This window comes from Pinus tabuliformis, chromosome 1_2, assembly GCF_031772625.1.
Source record: "Pinus tabuliformis cultivar Carrire ecotype Pingquan chromosome 1_2, CPIR1, whole genome shotgun sequence".
In the NCBI taxonomy this organism is placed as follows: Eukaryota; Viridiplantae; Streptophyta; class Pinopsida; order Pinales; family Pinaceae; genus Pinus; species Pinus tabuliformis.
Window position 1 is genome coordinate 308,320,897 of NC_142298.1, and position 18,007 is coordinate 308,338,903.

The 18,007-nt window shown below is 35.4% G+C and overlaps 1 protein-coding gene across 1 annotated transcript; it reads left to right on the forward strand.

Annotated features, from left to right (window-relative positions):
- The first annotated feature begins 240 nt into the window (after window positions 1-240).
- LOC149205577 (heat shock cognate 70 kDa protein-like) lies at window positions 241-2,411 on the forward strand. Its single transcript, XM_089393500.1, has one exon. The coding sequence runs from the start codon at window positions 370-372 to the stop codon at window positions 2,302-2,304; it is 1,935 nt and encodes a 644-aa protein (XP_089249626.1). The 5' UTR covers window positions 241-369; the 3' UTR covers window positions 2,305-2,411.
- Window positions 2,412-18,007: the final 15,596 nt, after the last annotated feature.

Genomic DNA, 18,007 nt, shown 5'->3' on the forward strand with positions numbered 1-18,007 from the left:
CCAAAAAAAACGTAAGGCGAAACCCCTCGAAACGCTAGGCGTTACAAATTCCACTTGGGACATATGGAATGAACCGAAACGCCTTTAGAGGGGCCGCCCCTAACTGCTACCTACCATACCATTCGATTCGATTCGCTAGAAATTTCTACCTTTTCCCGCTCCGTCTCTTCCGTTCCCATCCTACCTTGTATAAATATCGTCCCCTGTCTCAATTCAATCGTGAAAGTTGAGGTAATCGATTGTACAGTTTAGTTCAAGTTCTGAAATAGTGATAAGCCTCGTACTTTGTTTAAGAGTTTTGAGTATTGTGTAGTTCGTTTGAGAGTTTTGAGTTTTGTGTATTGTTGTGTTGTGAATTCGTTATAAATCATGGCTGGGAAGACGGAGGGGAAGGCCATCGGAATCGATCTGGGCACCACCTACAGCTGCGTGGGAGTGTGGCAGCAGGACCGGGTGGAGATAATTGCCAATGACCAAGGGAATCGAACCACTCCATCCTATGTCGCGTTTACCGACACGGAGAGACTCATTGGCGACGCTGCCAAGAATCAGGTGTCCATGAATCCGACCAACACTGTGTTCGATGCCAAGAGATTGATCGGGAGGAGATTCAGCGACCCGCCGGTGCAGGCGGACATGAAACTCTGGCCTTTCAAGGTTGTTTCAGGGCCCGGCGATAAGCCCATGATCGAGGTTGATTACAAGGGGGAGAGAAAGCAGTTCGCGCCGGAGGAGATTTCTTCGATGGTGCTCACCAAGATGAAGGAGATAGCGGAGGCGTATTTGGGACAGACGTTGAAGAATGCCGTAATTACCGTTCCTGCCTATTTCAATGACTCGCAGAGGCAGGCTACCAAGGATGCTGGATTTATCGCGGGGCTTAATGTGTTGAGAATCATCAACGAACCCACGGTGGCCGCCATTGCATACGGTCTGGACAAGAAGGGAAGCGGCACAGAGAAGAATATATTGATTTTCGACCTCGGCGGCGGGACTTTCGACGTTTCTCTGCTGATAATCGAGGAAGGCATCTTCGAAGTGAAGGCGACAGCTGGAGACACCCATCTCGGGGGCGAGGACTTCGACAACAGATTGGTGAATCATTTCGTGCAGGAGTTCAAGCGGAAGCAGAAGAAGGATATCAGTTCCAATGCAAAAGCGCTCCGGAGACTGAGGACGGCGAGCGAGAGAGCCAAGAGAACTCTCTCCTCCACTGCCCAGACCACGGTGGAGATCGAGTCCCTGTACGAGGGAATCGATTTCTACGCGACCCTAACGCGCGCGAGGTTCGAGGAGCTGTGTATTGACTTGTTCAGGAAATGCATGGAGCCGGTGGAGAAATGCCTGCGGGACGCCAAGATGGACAAACGCCAAATCGGGGAAGTCGTTCTGGTGGGAGGCTCGACGCGCATACCCAAAGTGCAGCAGCTGTTGCAAGACTTGTTCAATGGGAAGGAGCTGTGCAAGAGCATCAATCCCGACGAAGCAGTGGCTTACGGTGCCGCTGTGCAGGCTGCTATCCTCACCGGAGAAGGCAACCAGAAGGTTCAGGACTTGCTGCTACTCGACGTCACGCCGCTCAGCCTCGGCCTCGAAACTGCGGGAGGCGTAATGACGGTGTTGATTCCGAGAAATACCACGATCCCGACGAAGAAAGAGCAGGTATTCTCCACCTATTCGGATAACCAGCCTGGAGTGTTGATCCAAGTGTTCGAGGGGGAGCGCGCACAGACAAAAGACAACAATCTGCTAGGCAAGTTCGAGCTGACCGGCATCCCTCCCGCGCCGAGGGGTGTTCCGCAGATCAACGTCTGCTTCGACATCGACGCCAATGGCATCCTGAACGTGTCTGCGGAGGACAAAACTGCAGGGGTGAAGAACAAGATCACCATCACCAATGACAAGGGACGGCTGAGCAAAGAGGAGATCGAGAGGATGGTTCACGACGCCGAGAAATACAAGGAGGAAGACGAAGAGGTGAAAAAGAAAGTTGAGGCAAAGAATTCGCTGGAAAATTACGCTTACAGTATGAGGAATACTGTCTCGGGGGCAGGGGATAAGCCGAATCATCCGGGCAAGGAGAAGATCGACAAGGCTATCAATGAGACCTTAGAGTGGCTGGACCGCAATCAGCTGGCGGAGGTGGAGGAGCTGGAAGACAAGCTGAAGGAGCTTCAAGACACTTGCGATGCCATCATCGCCAGCGTGTACCAGGAAGGAGCAGAGTCACGTGCAGGCAATGGTCATATGGCTTCCTCCGCCCCCGGTTCCGGCGCGGGCCCTAAGATCGAAGAGGTGGATTAGAGAGGGCCATCTAGAGATCTCTCCGCTCAAATTGAGACCAGCCGTTGGTTATACGAAGTAATCATGTTATTGTCTTTAAGTAATTGTAATTATGTCTATAGAGGTATATATTGGAAAGAGAGCGTTACGTATCGTTTTATTTAATAAAAATAAATATTTTTGTGATCATTTTTTAATAAACGCTGTCATTAATTTATTAAATTTCGTTCATTTTTTAAATTATAATTTCTAAATTTAAAGTTTGATTTTTTATCAATTATATGTTTTTTTGCTTATAATATTTTAAATATGAGTGGTATTTAGTGTTGAATTAGGTGGAAAATTCTTATTTTTTTATAATTTGATATAAATAATAAATTTAAAATATTGTGTATATTTTGAAATAAGTATAAAATAATTATTATTTAATTTATACAATTTGAGTATTGAATTAAATTTATATTTTAAGATAATTATAAATAAAATATTTTATAATATTTGAAATATAAAACTACATCTTCTTGATAAAATGTTAATGACAATTTCCCCAAAAAAATTCATAGTAGGCTAAAAAAAATAATTTCACTTGGCTTTTTCTGAAAAAAGAGATGAATAGATAAATAATGACAATTTCCCAACAAAAAAAATTCATAATAGGCTAAAAAGATAATTTCACTTGGCTTTTTCTGAAAAAAGAGATGAATAGATAAATATATTAATGGAGAACATGTATGCTTTATAGCCCAAATAGTACATCAATCTATTTTTTTTTCTAAGTTTGGTTATAAGATATTAAAAAATCTCATTACATTATAGAACATATTAATAAATAATTTCGCGATATATTATGCATTTGAAGTAGTTTGGTTATAAGATATTAAAAAATCTCATTAGATTATAGAACATATTAATAAATAATTTCGCGATATATTATGCATTTTAAGTAACTTCAAAGTAATAAAGAAAATTCATAAAATTCATTTGCAACATTATAATTAACTGTTGGATAGACAACAATTATCGAAACATATTAATTAAGCTAAATCAAGAGCCTCAATATAACATCCACAAATTCATTAATAAACTTATGCCGCATGGGATTATATATATTTGAGATATGTGATCGGAGTTGAGACTATGGTGTATTAGTCAAAGTGTATATAATATAAATCAATTGCGCGACTGTTATGTGAACATTAAAATAATTTATATATGCTAAACATTAAAATCTTTTTTAAATGTTATGTGTTAATTGTATCAACTTTTTTCGCGACTGTTATGTGAACACAAATAATTTATATATGCTAAACATTAAAATCTTTTTTAAATGTTATGTGTTAATTGTATCAACTTTTTTCACAAGATATAAATTAAGTTGAAGTATTTGGTGGGCATAAATTTATTTTAATTTTGGACTTATCAAGTATCTAAAGAGATCTTATCTTTTTGTTTACTATTTTTTATTTTTTATTTTTATTATTATTATTATTATTATTTTTTATTTATTTATTTATTTATTTTTTTTTTAATTTTGAAGTTCAAAATTATGATGAACCTTGACATTGTATGTATATAAAATGTGAAAAAATTAACTTTAAATTTTTTTTATATCATAAACATTATTAAAATATTTTTAAATAATAATAATGATACTAATATTCCTTTTGGTTTAATATTATTCTATTGGGTTTATAATCTTTCGGGTTTATAATAATAATAATAATAATAATAATATTCTTTCGGGTTTAATATTTTTTTTTAGGTTTATAATATTAATCATAGTCAACTATCATTAATTGTAGCCAACTATGGCCAACTATGGTCGAATGTTTCATTGTGACAAGGCTTGTCTCAATATGAAAATCAACCATGTTTATTTTAGTGTTTATAATATTTAGGATTTATATACCTTGGGTTTATAATATTAGTTCCTTGGGTTTAATAATATTCCCTTGGTTTCAAATCCCTTAGGGTTTTAGTATTAATCCCTTGGGTTTATTATTCTCTTCAGTTTATAATATCAATCCTTTGGGTTTATAATATCAATCATGGTCGATCATAGTCAACCATGGTTAACCATGGTCAGACATGGTGAATTGTCGCATTGCGACAAAAATTGTCTCCATTTGAAAATCATGGTTGATTATGGACAACCATGTTTTATAGAATCAATCCTTTTGGTTTATTATTCCCTTACATTTATAATATCAATCATGGTCAACCATCGTTAATCATAGCCAACCATGGTCAACCATGGTCGAATGTGTGACAAGGATTATCTCAATATAAAAATCAACCATGGTCAACCATGTTTATTTTAGTGTTTATAATATTTATCTTAGGGTTTATATACCTTGGGCTTATAATATTAGCTACTTGGATTTAATATTATTCCCTTGGGTTCATAATCCCTCGGGGTTTTGACATTAATCCCTTAGGTTTATTATTCTCTTTGGTTTATAATATGAATCAATTGAGTTTATTATTCTCTTAGATTTATAGTGTCAATCATGGTCACCTATCGTCAATCATAGCCAACCATGGTCAACCATCATCGAATGTCACATTGTGACAAGGATTGGGTCAGCAGGAAAATCAACCATGTTTATTTTAATGTTTATAATATTTATCTTAGGGTTTATATACCTTTAGTTTATAATATTAGTCTCTTGGGTTTAATATTATTTGCTTCGTTTCATAATCTCTTGGGGTTTTAGTATTAATCCCTTAGGATTATTATTCCTTTTGGTTTATAATATCAATCCCTTAGGTTTATTATTCCTTTGGGTTTATAATATCAATCCCTTAGGTTTATTATTCCTTTGGGTTTATAATATCAATCATGGTCAATCATGGTCAATCATAGTCAACCATGGCTAACCATGTTCAACCATGGTCAAATGTCGCATTGTGACAAAAATTGTCTCCATGTGAAAATCATGGGCAATCATGGTCAACCATGGTTGGTCATGGTCAACCATTTTTTGTATAATCAAACATGGTCAACCATGGTCAATAATGGTCAAACATGGTCAACCATGGTCACTAATGGTCAATCATGATTTCAATGTCGCATAGTGACAAAGCTTGTCTCGATATGAAAAACATCCATGGTAAACCATGGTCCAACGTCGCATTGTGACAAAGATCATTTCAATATGAAAAACATCTATGGTAAACCATGTCATCGTCGCATTGTGATAAGTATTGTCCTAATATGAAAATAAACAATGGTAAACCATGTTTAGTCCCCTGATTTATACTTTTCAATATTAGTCCCCTTGTTTTAATTTTCAAGGGACATAACCATGGTTGACCATGATCAATCATAGCCAACCATGGTTAAATGTCGCATTGTGACAAAAATTATCTCCATGTGAAAATCATGGAGAATCATGGTCAACCATGGTCAACAATGTTTTTATAGAATCAAACATAGTCAACCATGATCAATCATGGTCGAACATCGCATTGTGACAAATATTGTCTCGATATGAAAAACATCCATGGTCAACCATGGTCTCGATATGAAAAACTTTTATGGTAAACCATGGTCCATTGTCACATTGTGATAAGGATTGCCTCAATATGAAAATCAACCATGGTCAACCATGTTTATTTTAGTGTTTATAATATTTATCTTAGGGTTTATATACCTTAAGTTTATATTATTAGTCCCTTGGGTTTAATATTATTCCCTTGGGGTTTTAGTATTAATCCCTTGGGTTTTATTATTACCTTGTGTTTATAATATCAATAGCTTGAGTTTATTATTCCATTGAGTTTATAATATCAATCATGGTCAATCGTGGTCGAATATCACATTATGACAAAGATTGTCTCGATATGAAAAACATTCATGATCAACCATGGTCTAACGTCGCATTATGACAAAGATTGTCTCGATATGAAAAACATCCATGGTCAACCATGGTCCAATGTCACATTGTCATAAGGATCGTCTCAATATGAAAATCAACCATGGTCAAGCATATTTATCTTAGGGTTTATATACCTTAGGTTTATAATATTAGTCCCCTGGGTTTAATATTGTTCCCTTGGGTTCATAATCCCCTGGGTTTATTATTCATTTGTGTTTATAATATCAATCCCTTGGATTTATTATTCCTCTGGGTTTATAATATCAATCATGGTCTAACGTCGCATTGTGACAATGATTGTCTCTATATGAAAATCAACCATGGTCAACCATGTTTATTTTAGTGTTTACAATATTTATTTTGGGGTTTATATACCTTGTGTTATATTAGTCCCAGAGTTTAATATTATTCCCTTGGGTTCATAATCCCTTGGGGTTTTAGTATTAATCCCTTGGGTTTATAATATCAATCATGGTCAACCATCATCAATCATAGCCAACCATGATCAACCATGGTCAAATGTCACATTGTGACAAAGATTGTCTCAATATGAAAATCAACCATGGTCAAGCATGGTTCAATGTCACATTGTGACAAAGATTGTCTCGTTTATAGTATTTATCTTAAGGTTTATATACCTTGGGTTTATAATATTAATCCATTAGGTTTAATATTACTCCCTTGGGTTTATAATGCCTTGGGTTTTTAGTATTAATCCCTTAAGTTTATTATTCCCTTGGGTTTATTAAATTGTGTTTAATTATTTTTTATAATATTTGTTTATGTGTGCTATTATTTATTTCTAAAATTATTTTATATTTATTTATTATTACATAATATTATTAATAATATTATAAATTTATAATGTTTTCTATTGTGTATTGTTATTTATTTCTAAAATTATTTTAAATTTCTATTTATCTGGAAAAGCATGATCCGGATTATCCACAGTAATGTATTCATTATGTCGATGTTTCGAACCCCAAAGGAGATCCATCATCAAGACAAAAAATGAATGATAAATTGAGAGAAGAATCTTCCGACCAAAACAGATAAATAAATACCTAAAGTATGATAAATTCAAGTAGAAGCTGATTAATTTAAAAACTAAACTACATATACTATTCAATTTTTTTTTTTTTTTTTAATTATTTTAATTTTAATTTTTTTTTGATAGGTAAGCACCCACGGGGGATTTGAACCAGTGGCCTATCGCAAGGAGTGCCTTAACAGTGCACCCATTCACTGTCAATCCAAAGCCCCGTGGGCTTTCATTTTTTTTAATTAATTTATTATTACAATAATATTAGTAATATTATAAATAATAATATTAAATATAATATTGCATTATTAATAATATTGATATAGGTCGATATACGCTTATCGGTGTTTATCAATCACATTTATATTAATATAAATGTGGTTGTGTTAGTTATAAAAAAATGAATATATAAATAAAACATTGAACACAATTCTTAACCATAGAGATTTACTCCTACTTTACCATGACAATTGTTAATTTGTAAATAGGCTTTGTTACAATACCATCCACTAATACTATGACTTAACAATATTATAAGCCCAAACAAATTATACTCACCATGACAATTCTTAATTCGTAAATAGACTTTGTTACAATACCATACACTAATACTATGGCTTATCCATATTATAAGCCTAAACAAATTATTACTCATTTCATATGATACTTATTCATATAATTTTTTTCTAAATTAATTAATTTAATTAAAAAACTAAAAAACATAATTATTTTGGAAACAAATCTCAACCTTTAATTTTTGTATACTATTATAAATATTCTAAAATATTTTGTAAAAATTAATCTCAACGTTCAACCACCATTCAGTAATAATGATTCTTAGTAAAATTAAAATTCTAAATATTCACTATTTAATTTAATGACAAGTCATAACTATAATAAAAACCAAAAAATACTGTATAAGAAAGCGGAAAGAAGTACAGACTCCTTGTAGAAGTAAGAACCCTTAAAACTTCTTTAAAAGAAGAATACAATGAACCCTTGTTAGGAAGTAAGAACCCTTAAAACTTCTTTAAAAGGAGAATACAATGAACCCTTGTTAGGAAGGACATTCCAAAAGTAAAAATAGATGTCGGGGAGAGTTTAAAAGACCACTCTTTCAAATGTTAATTGTGTATATAGCAATCCACCAACATGGTTTCTTTGAGTTGGGAAGAAGTCACGTTTATATACCTATACCTAGATGTTTATTGTGTTTATTTTCAATATAGACCATTTTGATTAAAAAATTCAAAGTAATATAATTTATATATAAATTATTAATATAATTTTCTTTTAAATCAATTCATACATTACGAAATTAATTTTTCAACTTAGTGATAAAATCTAGGAGAAGTAAGAGAGATTCATCTTATTTGGAATTAATTTTAACCTAAAACGACATGAAGAAATTAATTTCTGAACTTAGTGATAAAATCTAGGAGATGTAAGAGAGATTCATCTTAGTTGGGATTAATTTTAACCTAAAACGACCAAATTGAAAGAAAATTTGAATGGACCACACAAGACGTGGAATTAGAAAATATAGAATTTGTTTGAGGCGTTGTTTACGTGGTTGGAAAATTTGTTTCAACAAAAGAAATCGTTTTTTTTTTTTTTTTTTTTCTTTTTTTTTCTTATTATTATTTTCTAACAAATCTTTTTTCCTTTTTTTTCTTATTATTATAATTTTCTAACAAATCTGATATTAAGAATGTTTTTTTTTTTTTAAATAAATCTAATATTAAAAATGAAAAAACTTTGTAACCGAAATTTCCCTTTTTTTCAAATTTTATTAAAATCTTTTCATAATTTTCCTTTATTTTTTAAAAATACTTAAATTTTATAACTAATTTTTTTTTTTACCATAATTTCTATTATTTTCCCCAAATTCAAAATCTCATTAAATTACTTCATTGTTCGAGGAAGTCCAAAAACACCCTTAAGCTTTACAACCGAGTTAATTTTCCAAGTCAATTCTAATCGAGACATAATTCCAATTGAGACCTGACCTATGCAACAATGTTAACTTTGCAAGTTGATTCTAACTGAGATATGATCCATGAAAAAATACATATATTATATTTTATTATATGTTTTTGCGTATCATACATATTATTGTATTTATATTATATGTTTTTGTGTATCATATATTTATATTTTATATTATTATATATATTTTTTGTATAATATATATTATTGTATTTATATGATATATTTTTGTGTATCATATAGATGATTATATTTATGATGATGATGGTGGTTAACATTCATTGAGACCAAACTTTGGTGTATTGGACCTAAAGAAACGAATTATTTAGTTTGATTTAAGATTTTATTCCTATGCTCAAAAAGCTTGGAGAGAAGCTTCCCGAGCTCACTATAATTTTGACAATGTAAAAGGCTAGGAAGGTTAGTATTGCAACAAAGATTTTGAAACTGAGATCTAATGTGGTTGTACGCGGGGCAAGAGGAAGTGATTTCCATCCTCGATGTTCGTATTCTCACGGAGATGGTAGAACCTTTCCATCCATGGTGTTTTAGGAATTGCCCAACAACCCGTTTCACTATGGAGCTCATGAGAGTTCGTTCTAATCTTGGCTATATTAATTTTCTTCTTTGAGTTAGTTAAAACAAAGAGATACTTTTGATCTTCTAGGGTGGGGTTGATGACCTCCTTATAATATCTTAATTTTCTTTTAGCTGCTAAATCTTTCTCACGCCACGTTTTTTCTTTGAACTTAGAAGTAACAATACTTTTAATGTTATTGATGTTTTGCAATGCAACATTCTCGTCGATCTCCCAATGGTTTAACCAAGCCCTGGTGTCTTTATACCAACCTCGTTTGAGCCTTAGGTGGTTTTGGTTGGAATTTAAAGCTAGCTTAGGAAGTCTATGGTCTCTTATGTTATTAAGTTTGTGCTTGTACAACAGAAGCCTAGTCATAGCTAGGCTCTCGATAGGGGAAAGACCCACTTCTATAAGGAGAATAGGATAGGGTGTGTTGCTTTTAATTTTGAGGTTATACATTATAAAACTCTTCTGGATTTGCTCAATCTTTCTCCAGGATTCTCTAGAGATGCTACAATCCCAAACCTCACATCCATATAAGATAACCGGAGTGACTAAAGTTTCAAAGAGGAACTTCTTTCTATCCCACATTACGAGGTTTGCCGTTTTACAATTATTTTCAAGACCAAAATAAGCTTTCCATCCCCCATTAATCCTTTTCTCAATGCTATAGTTCCAGTTGAGCTTGTGATGAATATCAATTCCTAGGTACTTGTAGGAAGACACTTCCTCCAAGTTACTATTTTCATACATAAAATTAGCGTAAGTGTCCATCTTGGATTTGATAATCATAACTTTTGTTTTGTCAGTTTTAACAATTATACCCATGGTAGAGCAGAAATCCTTAAGAAGTATAAGTTGCATATCAAGATCAAATGGGCACCTTGCAAGAAGAACAATATCATCAACGTAGAGAAGAAGGATGATGACTATCCCAGCTAAGATCATGCTAGCACATCCTACTTCCTCTAAACAACCTTCTAGCTTGTCGATGTAAATGCCAAATAGGGTAGGGGAGAGGGGACAACCTTGTTTAACTCCGATATTACACTTAATATCTTTCGACCACCCCTCATTGCTCTTTAACTTGGCAATTAAATTCTCGTATAACCTTATAGCGGCAACTCTCAACTCAAAAGGAACCTTTAGCTCTTCTAATATGTTCCAAAGGTTGTTTCTAGGAACCATATCGAAAGCCTTTATAAAGTCCACAAAGAAACAAAAGAGATTGGATTTATCATTGCGACATTCCCCCACAATGATCCTAAGTGTAACGAGGTGGTCTGTTGTTAAGTGTTGCTTTCTAAAACCCGTTTGGCCTTTAGCTCACTTACCTTCACTTTCAAGCCATATGCTCAACATCCTTTCCAAAATAATACCATATAACTTGGCTAGGAGAGGGCTGATCATAATTGTCCGATAATTAGAGGGGTTATTTGTATCCCCACTTTTAAAAATACGGATAATGAGTCTTTGAGTCCATGGTTTAGGGAACCCTTGCTTGACCGCTTGATTGAAAAACTTGTGAATGTAGGGGATGAGGAAATGACCTCCAATTTTTAAGATTTTTGCCTGGTAACCTTGAATGTCCTTAGCTTTCCCACTAGCCAAGTGATTAACCCCAAAATCAATGTTTTCTAATGAGAAAACTTCTTTCGTTGTGAGCAGGATTTCAAAGTTATCCATGACATTTGGAGATTCATAAAGCTTTTTAAGATAGGAATTCCAGTCATGTAAAGCAATTTTATTATTATCTTTAGTTTTCCCAGTTAGAATATGCCTCCAGAATTTCTTAGGAGCTACCTTAGAGAGGTGTAAGAGATTCTCTTGTCTTTTACGAATATACTGCATTTTTTTTCCTTTTAGTTAGGGCTTTGTATATTTTTATCTTTCCAATTTTAAGAGATTCATCAACAACTTCCTTAATTGCTCTCCTCGCACTTTTACAATCTTTGTCATACCATGGGTTGGTTTTGCTATTTCTTTTATTACTTGAAACTTTAATTGAGAACTTGTTAATAGAATATGAGAGGGTTGTAGTAAAATTATGATAGAGATCTTCTATGTTGTCTATACTAGATAAAGGAAGCAAATTAGTTTTTAATTCATTTATAAAGATATATATTTTTTGTTTCTATCAAAGATTGACTTCTTTTGGCTATAAGGATTATCTTCTACGGGATATCTATGCATGACAAAATTGAGAGTTATAAGTAAAGGCCTATGATCAGAGTCAGGCTCGTGGTCATTTAAGATGTCAAAATTTGTTATTTCATTGTATAGAGGGAGATCGGAGATAACATAGTCTACCACGCTGCTACCAAGCCCATGGATGCAGGTCATTTGGCTAGAATTGGGCCACTTCTTTAGACCGTTGCAAATTATGAGATCCTGAGCACTACAGGGCTTGACTAGCCCCGACCCAAACAAATTCTCCTCGAGGTCTTCAGAACTCCTTTTGTACATTCACCATTATACATATTATGTATTTATTTTTTATTATTTTAATAAAATTATATTTCTAAAATTAAAATTTTAGTCTTTAAAATTATTATTTTTTAAATAAAAAAATATTAAAAGTTACTAAATAAAAAAGTAATACTATTAGTAATGTTTTTTTTTTTTTTAATTACAATATTTATTATGATATTAAAAAATATCATTATTATATAAAAAAATAAAATAAAAAATCAATATCTAAAATTTTATGAAAACAAATTATCTTTTAAAAGTTAAAATTATAATTTATTTGAAAATATTAACTTTAAAAAAGTAATACTATGAGTAATGGTTTTTTTTTAAATTACAAGGCTCGTGTTGGATTTTAGTCTTTGAGAAGTAGTTTCGGAGCTGGCGAAGGTAAGAGCTAGGTTTTTCAGGCGTCTGCAGGAGTAGAAATCCATGGAAGGGCGCAAAGGGGGGAGCTCCACTCCCTCCTACAGGCAGGCAGTAGCTAGCCGAGGCAAGAAACCATTAGAGAGTGTCAGAGGTCCTTCAGGAGAAGGGACAAGGAACACGGAAAAGGAGCAAGAATCTAACAAGTCAAGGGAGAATAACAGCAATAAAGAAAATGAGGAAGAAGACAAGGAACAAGGAGCGAAAAACAAAGCACAAAAGGGGCCATGTAAACCCAAAGCTGAGGTCACACCTAGAGTAGTTTTAAATGATCTGGCTCTGCAGGCGCACAGGGAACACATGGGGACATATGCTATCATTTGTAAATTCATGGGATTATGGCCCACTGAAAAGGCCTTACAGTCATGGATTAAATACAACTGGAAACCAAAAGGAAGCATTGACCTACATCTTCGATCAAAGGGTTTCTTCACTGTGGTTTTCACAAATATTGAGGATAAAGACAAGGTGTTTGAAGGAGGGCCCTACTTCTATGCAGCAGTAGGCCTGTACATGCGACCGTGGATGATGAATTTTGTCCCTGAGTGAGAAACTTTCACTTCGGTCCCAGTCTGGGTAAGACTCTACTCTCTACCTCTTGATTACTGGCAACCAGAATCATTATCTGCCATAGGAAACAAATTAGGGAGTTTTGTCAAAACTTCTGAGGCCACCAAAAGGGGAAAGTACACTTCCTTTGCACGAATCTATGTGGAGATGGATCTCTCTGGAGCTCTACTGAATGAGGTCATCTTGGAAGTTTTTGATGAAGAATGGGTGCAAACAGTAGACTATGAACACATTCCTTTCAGATGTCAGAAATTCCATGAGCATGGGCACCTATTTAGAGACTGCCCTCTTAGTAAAATAGAGAACAAAAGTAAAGCGACCACAATGAAAGATACTGAAGGCTTTCACAAAGTGGTTCATAGAGGAAAAGGGGGAAAGAGGGGGCCAAAGCAACATCAATCAGAAGGGCAACAGGCTAACCTGAATAAGTTCCAAGTACTAGAAGAAGAAGAAGAAATAACAAAAGAAGATCAAGTAATGGAGGGAAGCCCAATGGAGAAGGAGAATGAAGAAGACAAAGTACAAACACAGGATATTAATAAACAGAAAGAGACTATGCTGAGTGATGTAGAACTGGAGATGGACCAAGAAATGACCCAAAGTGAGATGGAAATGGAGGATCATGAACTACAGGAGATTCTTGACAGGGAACACTTAGATCTGGAAGGGTTCTTGAAACAAGGGACCATGAGGGGGGTAGACTCTTTACCGCCAGAAGATTTCAATAGAGTACAACAGCTGTTCCTATGGAAAACTCAGGATATAGGGCTGGACAGGCAAGGAAAAAATGAAAGGCAGGGCAACGAAGGTGTGAAAACTATGAAAATCACACCTGGATTAGCACCCAGAAACCCAGGTAAGAAGAGAGGTAGGAAAAAGTAGAACAAGTTATTGATGGAATGTGGAAAGCTAATGATAGATTCAGGTAAGATGAAATATCTAACCAGCTACTCCTTTACGAATCTTTAATAATGAAGTTTACATCTTGGAATATCAGAGGTCTAGGTAGTAAAAGGAAACAAATAATTCTTAGTAATAGAATGAAACAAGAAGCTCTGGATATGATCTTTATCCAGGAAACTAAATGTTCCATTCAGAAAATAAAAGAAATTCACAACAAATGGCTCAATAGATTTGAGTTTCTAGAAGTCAAAGCAGATAACACAACAGGGGGCATACTTACTCTTTGGAACCCCCAAAAGATTGGCATAATAGATGCTGAGGCATCTAGAAATTATTTGTCAGTGGTTATACAACCGGTGGGAGATAGGGAGACCTATCTGGTCACGAATGTATATGGCCCTCAAAGAATGGATGATAAACTCAGGTTTCTAGATTCTCTTATGGAGCTTAGAGACAGACATGTAGATGTACCATGGATCTTGTGTGGGGACTTCAACATGATCAAATCACTTTCAGAGAAAAAAGGGGGAACCATAACATTAAGCAGAGACTCCACAACTTTTCAAACTTTTATAGATAATATGAAGCTTGTTGATACTGACATGAGTAATGGTCTCTTCACTTGGAACAATAAAAGAGGAGGAGAATCTCAAGTAGCCTCAAAGTTAGACAGATTCATAATCTCAGAGGACCTTATGCTCAGCAACAAGGAAATGATAGCGAGAATTCTCCCCTTTGGAGGTTCGGACCATTGGCCTGTTCAACTTGAGGTTCAGGGCATTGGTACCCCCAAGAACAAACCTTTCAGATTTGAGAATATCTGGCTCACACACCCCGACTTCATCAGTAACATTACAAAGTGGTGGACAAAAGATTTGCATATTCAGGGTACAAGTATGTTCCAACTACACAAAAGACTAAAGCACATCAAGCTAAGACTTAAAGATTGGAACAAGAATGAATTTGGCAATATTTTTGCGGCTAAAAAAGCTGTTGAAGATAAAATGCGGGAACTCAATCAAACCCTTATCTCAGAGGGCTTTGATAAAGATAGAAATGACCAAGTCACCAAACACCATCAAGACTGGGAGAATTTATGTAAACAAGAGGAAATATTTTGGAGACAAAAATCCAGAGTTCAATGGCTGAAAGAAGGGGAGCGTAACACTGGTTTTTTCCACAGATCAACCATAGCGAACAGATCTCATAATAGGATCTCTTTGATCAAGGATGAGGGCGGTCATCTTCTTAACTCCCATGAAGATATAGAAAACGTGTTAGTTCAACACTTTCATGGAATAGCACAAGAAACCATTTCAGATAGAGAGCATTTTATCAGGGATTTAACCGGGCATATTCCTAGACTGGTTACTAGAGAGGATAATTTCAATCTCAATAGGCCAGTGACAAAAGAGGAGTTTAGTGAGGTCATCAAAGAAATGCAGAATGGTAAAGCGCCAGGCCCTAAAGGTTTCAATGTGGATTTCATTAAAGCTTGCTGGAATATAGTTAAATAGGATATTCTGAAAGTAGTGGAAGATTCCAGGTTGAATAGAACTATTTTGAAGGTCCTCAATACTTCCTTCATCTCCCTGATCCCCAAACAGGACAATGCTTAGAATCCTGATAGGTTTAGACCCATAGCCTTGTGCAATGTGGTTTACAAGATCATATCCATGGTTGTTGCTAACAGACTCAAACCACTTCTTCCTACTCTGGTTTCTGTAGAGAAATCTGGTTATCTGGAAGGCAAACAAATTCTCAATAACATCATTCAAGCGCATGAGGTGGTGCACTCATTGACAAGCAATAGGAAGGCCGATATGATTATGCAATTGGAAATAGCAAAAAATTATGATAAGTTGAATTGGTCCTATATAAGGAGGGTCCTTATTGCTTTTGGGTTTGACCATAACTGGGTTAGATGGCTCATGGCCCTGATAACTTCATCCAGCTTTTCTATTCTGGTTAATGGTTCTCCTTCCAGGACTTTTACTCCTTCTAGAGGCCTCACACAAGGTGATCCACTCTCTCCCTTTCTCTTCATCCTCATGATGGAAGGTCTGGGTTGGTCTATCAAGCATGTGAAAGAAGTTGGTAATATCAAAGGCCTCCAACTTTCAGAGACTAGTCAGGCTTTGACCCATCAACAATTTGTTGATGATACTATGCTGCAGGGAATCCCCACGGTCAAAGAAGCTCTAGCGTACAAACATATCCTCTCTGACTTTGCCATGGCTACAGGTATGGAAGTTAATCTCTCCAAATCTAAGATTTTTTTCTTTAATACCAATATAGCTATTCAGAAAAATATCTCTAGGATTCTAGGCTTTCAAAGGGATGTCCTTCCCTCCAAATATTTGGGAGTTCCTCTTACTGATAAGCCTTTGCACAAGGGAATTTGGGAGCCGGTGATTAATAAGATGCAGGATAAAATTAGGAAATGGACCTTTAGATCTTTAAACCTAGCTGGTCGGTTAGTGCTTACAAAAGCTGTTCTCCAATCAATCCCCGTCTTCATGTTATCAGCCCTTCCAGCTCCAAAAGGAGTTTTACAACTTTTTAAAACCATTCAAAGAGACTTTCTTTGGGGTAAGGGGGAGGAAAGAAAGAAATGGGCCTTGGTAGCTTGGGAGAAGATCTGCAAACCCAAAAATTATGGGGGTCTTGGACTGGATGATCCAGAAGTACTAAGTAAAGTTTTAGGGGCGAAATTATGGTGGCGCTGGGTGACCCAAAGGTGCAGTGGGCTAGAATCTGGAAAGAAAAATATGCCAGCAATTGGCAAGATAATGATCTAATAAGGATGTCTGGCATTATAAAGGGCTCACACATATGGAATAAGGCCTGGGGGAATAGAGGATTAGTTCAAAAAAATAGCTTCTGGGAAATCAGAGAGGGTGATCTTGCTTTGTTTTGGGAGGACAAATGGCAACAAGAACCTACACTGTTAAGAGAGAACCTTCTGGACCTCAAGAAAGAAACAGATACCAAAAGGTTATTCAAGGTAAAAGATTTTTGGGATCAAACCAACAGTGAAGGAAAATGGAGAACCTGGAAGAATTTGGATCACAGGGAAGACAACCCACTGAAAGCCAAAGCAGAGGCACTTCTGAGAATATTGGAACAAAGGAAAATTTTAGTGATAGGGGGGCATGACCAACTTAGATGGGGCAACAACAATGCAGGCACCTTCAATCTTAAGGAGGCAAAACACATACTCCTTGAGCTGGTTTCCAATGATTCAGACAGGGTTTGGCAGAACATATGGAAACATCAAGGATGGATGAAGATTAAACTCTTCCTGTGGTTGGTTCATCATAGGAAAATTTTGACTTGGGATAACATTCGGAGGAGGGGTGTTCTGGGCCCTTCCAGATGCCAGCTCTGTGAAGCCCAAGAGGAAACAATGGAGCACCTTCTCAATGATTGCATTTTCACCTCTTGGTTGTGGGATACATTTGCCACTATCTTCCAGCAGACAGATAGGGACAAAGGAAGTATTATCAATACCCTAATCAATTGGAGAAGCAACTTCTCTAATTTTGAACTTCTAAGCTCTGCCTGGGCTTTAACACCAAGCTTCATAATTTGGACTGTCTGGAAAGAAAGGAACAACAGAATCTTCAAGAATGAAAAATGTTCCTCCCAACGCCTTTTTGAGCAAATCTTAAGACAACTTAAGAAGACAGTAAGTACCATAATGCGACATTTCCCTAAAAATCCACCTTCAGAAACTGAAAAGCAGATTCTTCGCAAGTTGGGTATGCAGGAGCTTATTCCACAAGGCCTAGATACTAAGCAGGATTATTGGCATCCTCCCCCTCAGGGTTTTTTGAAGTACAACATTGATGGGGCATCCAA

Coding starts and splice junctions, on each gene's coding strand:
- LOC149205577 (XM_089393500.1), top strand. CDS start 370: ATGGCTGGGAAGACGGAGGGGAAGGCCATCGGAATCGATCTGGGCACC.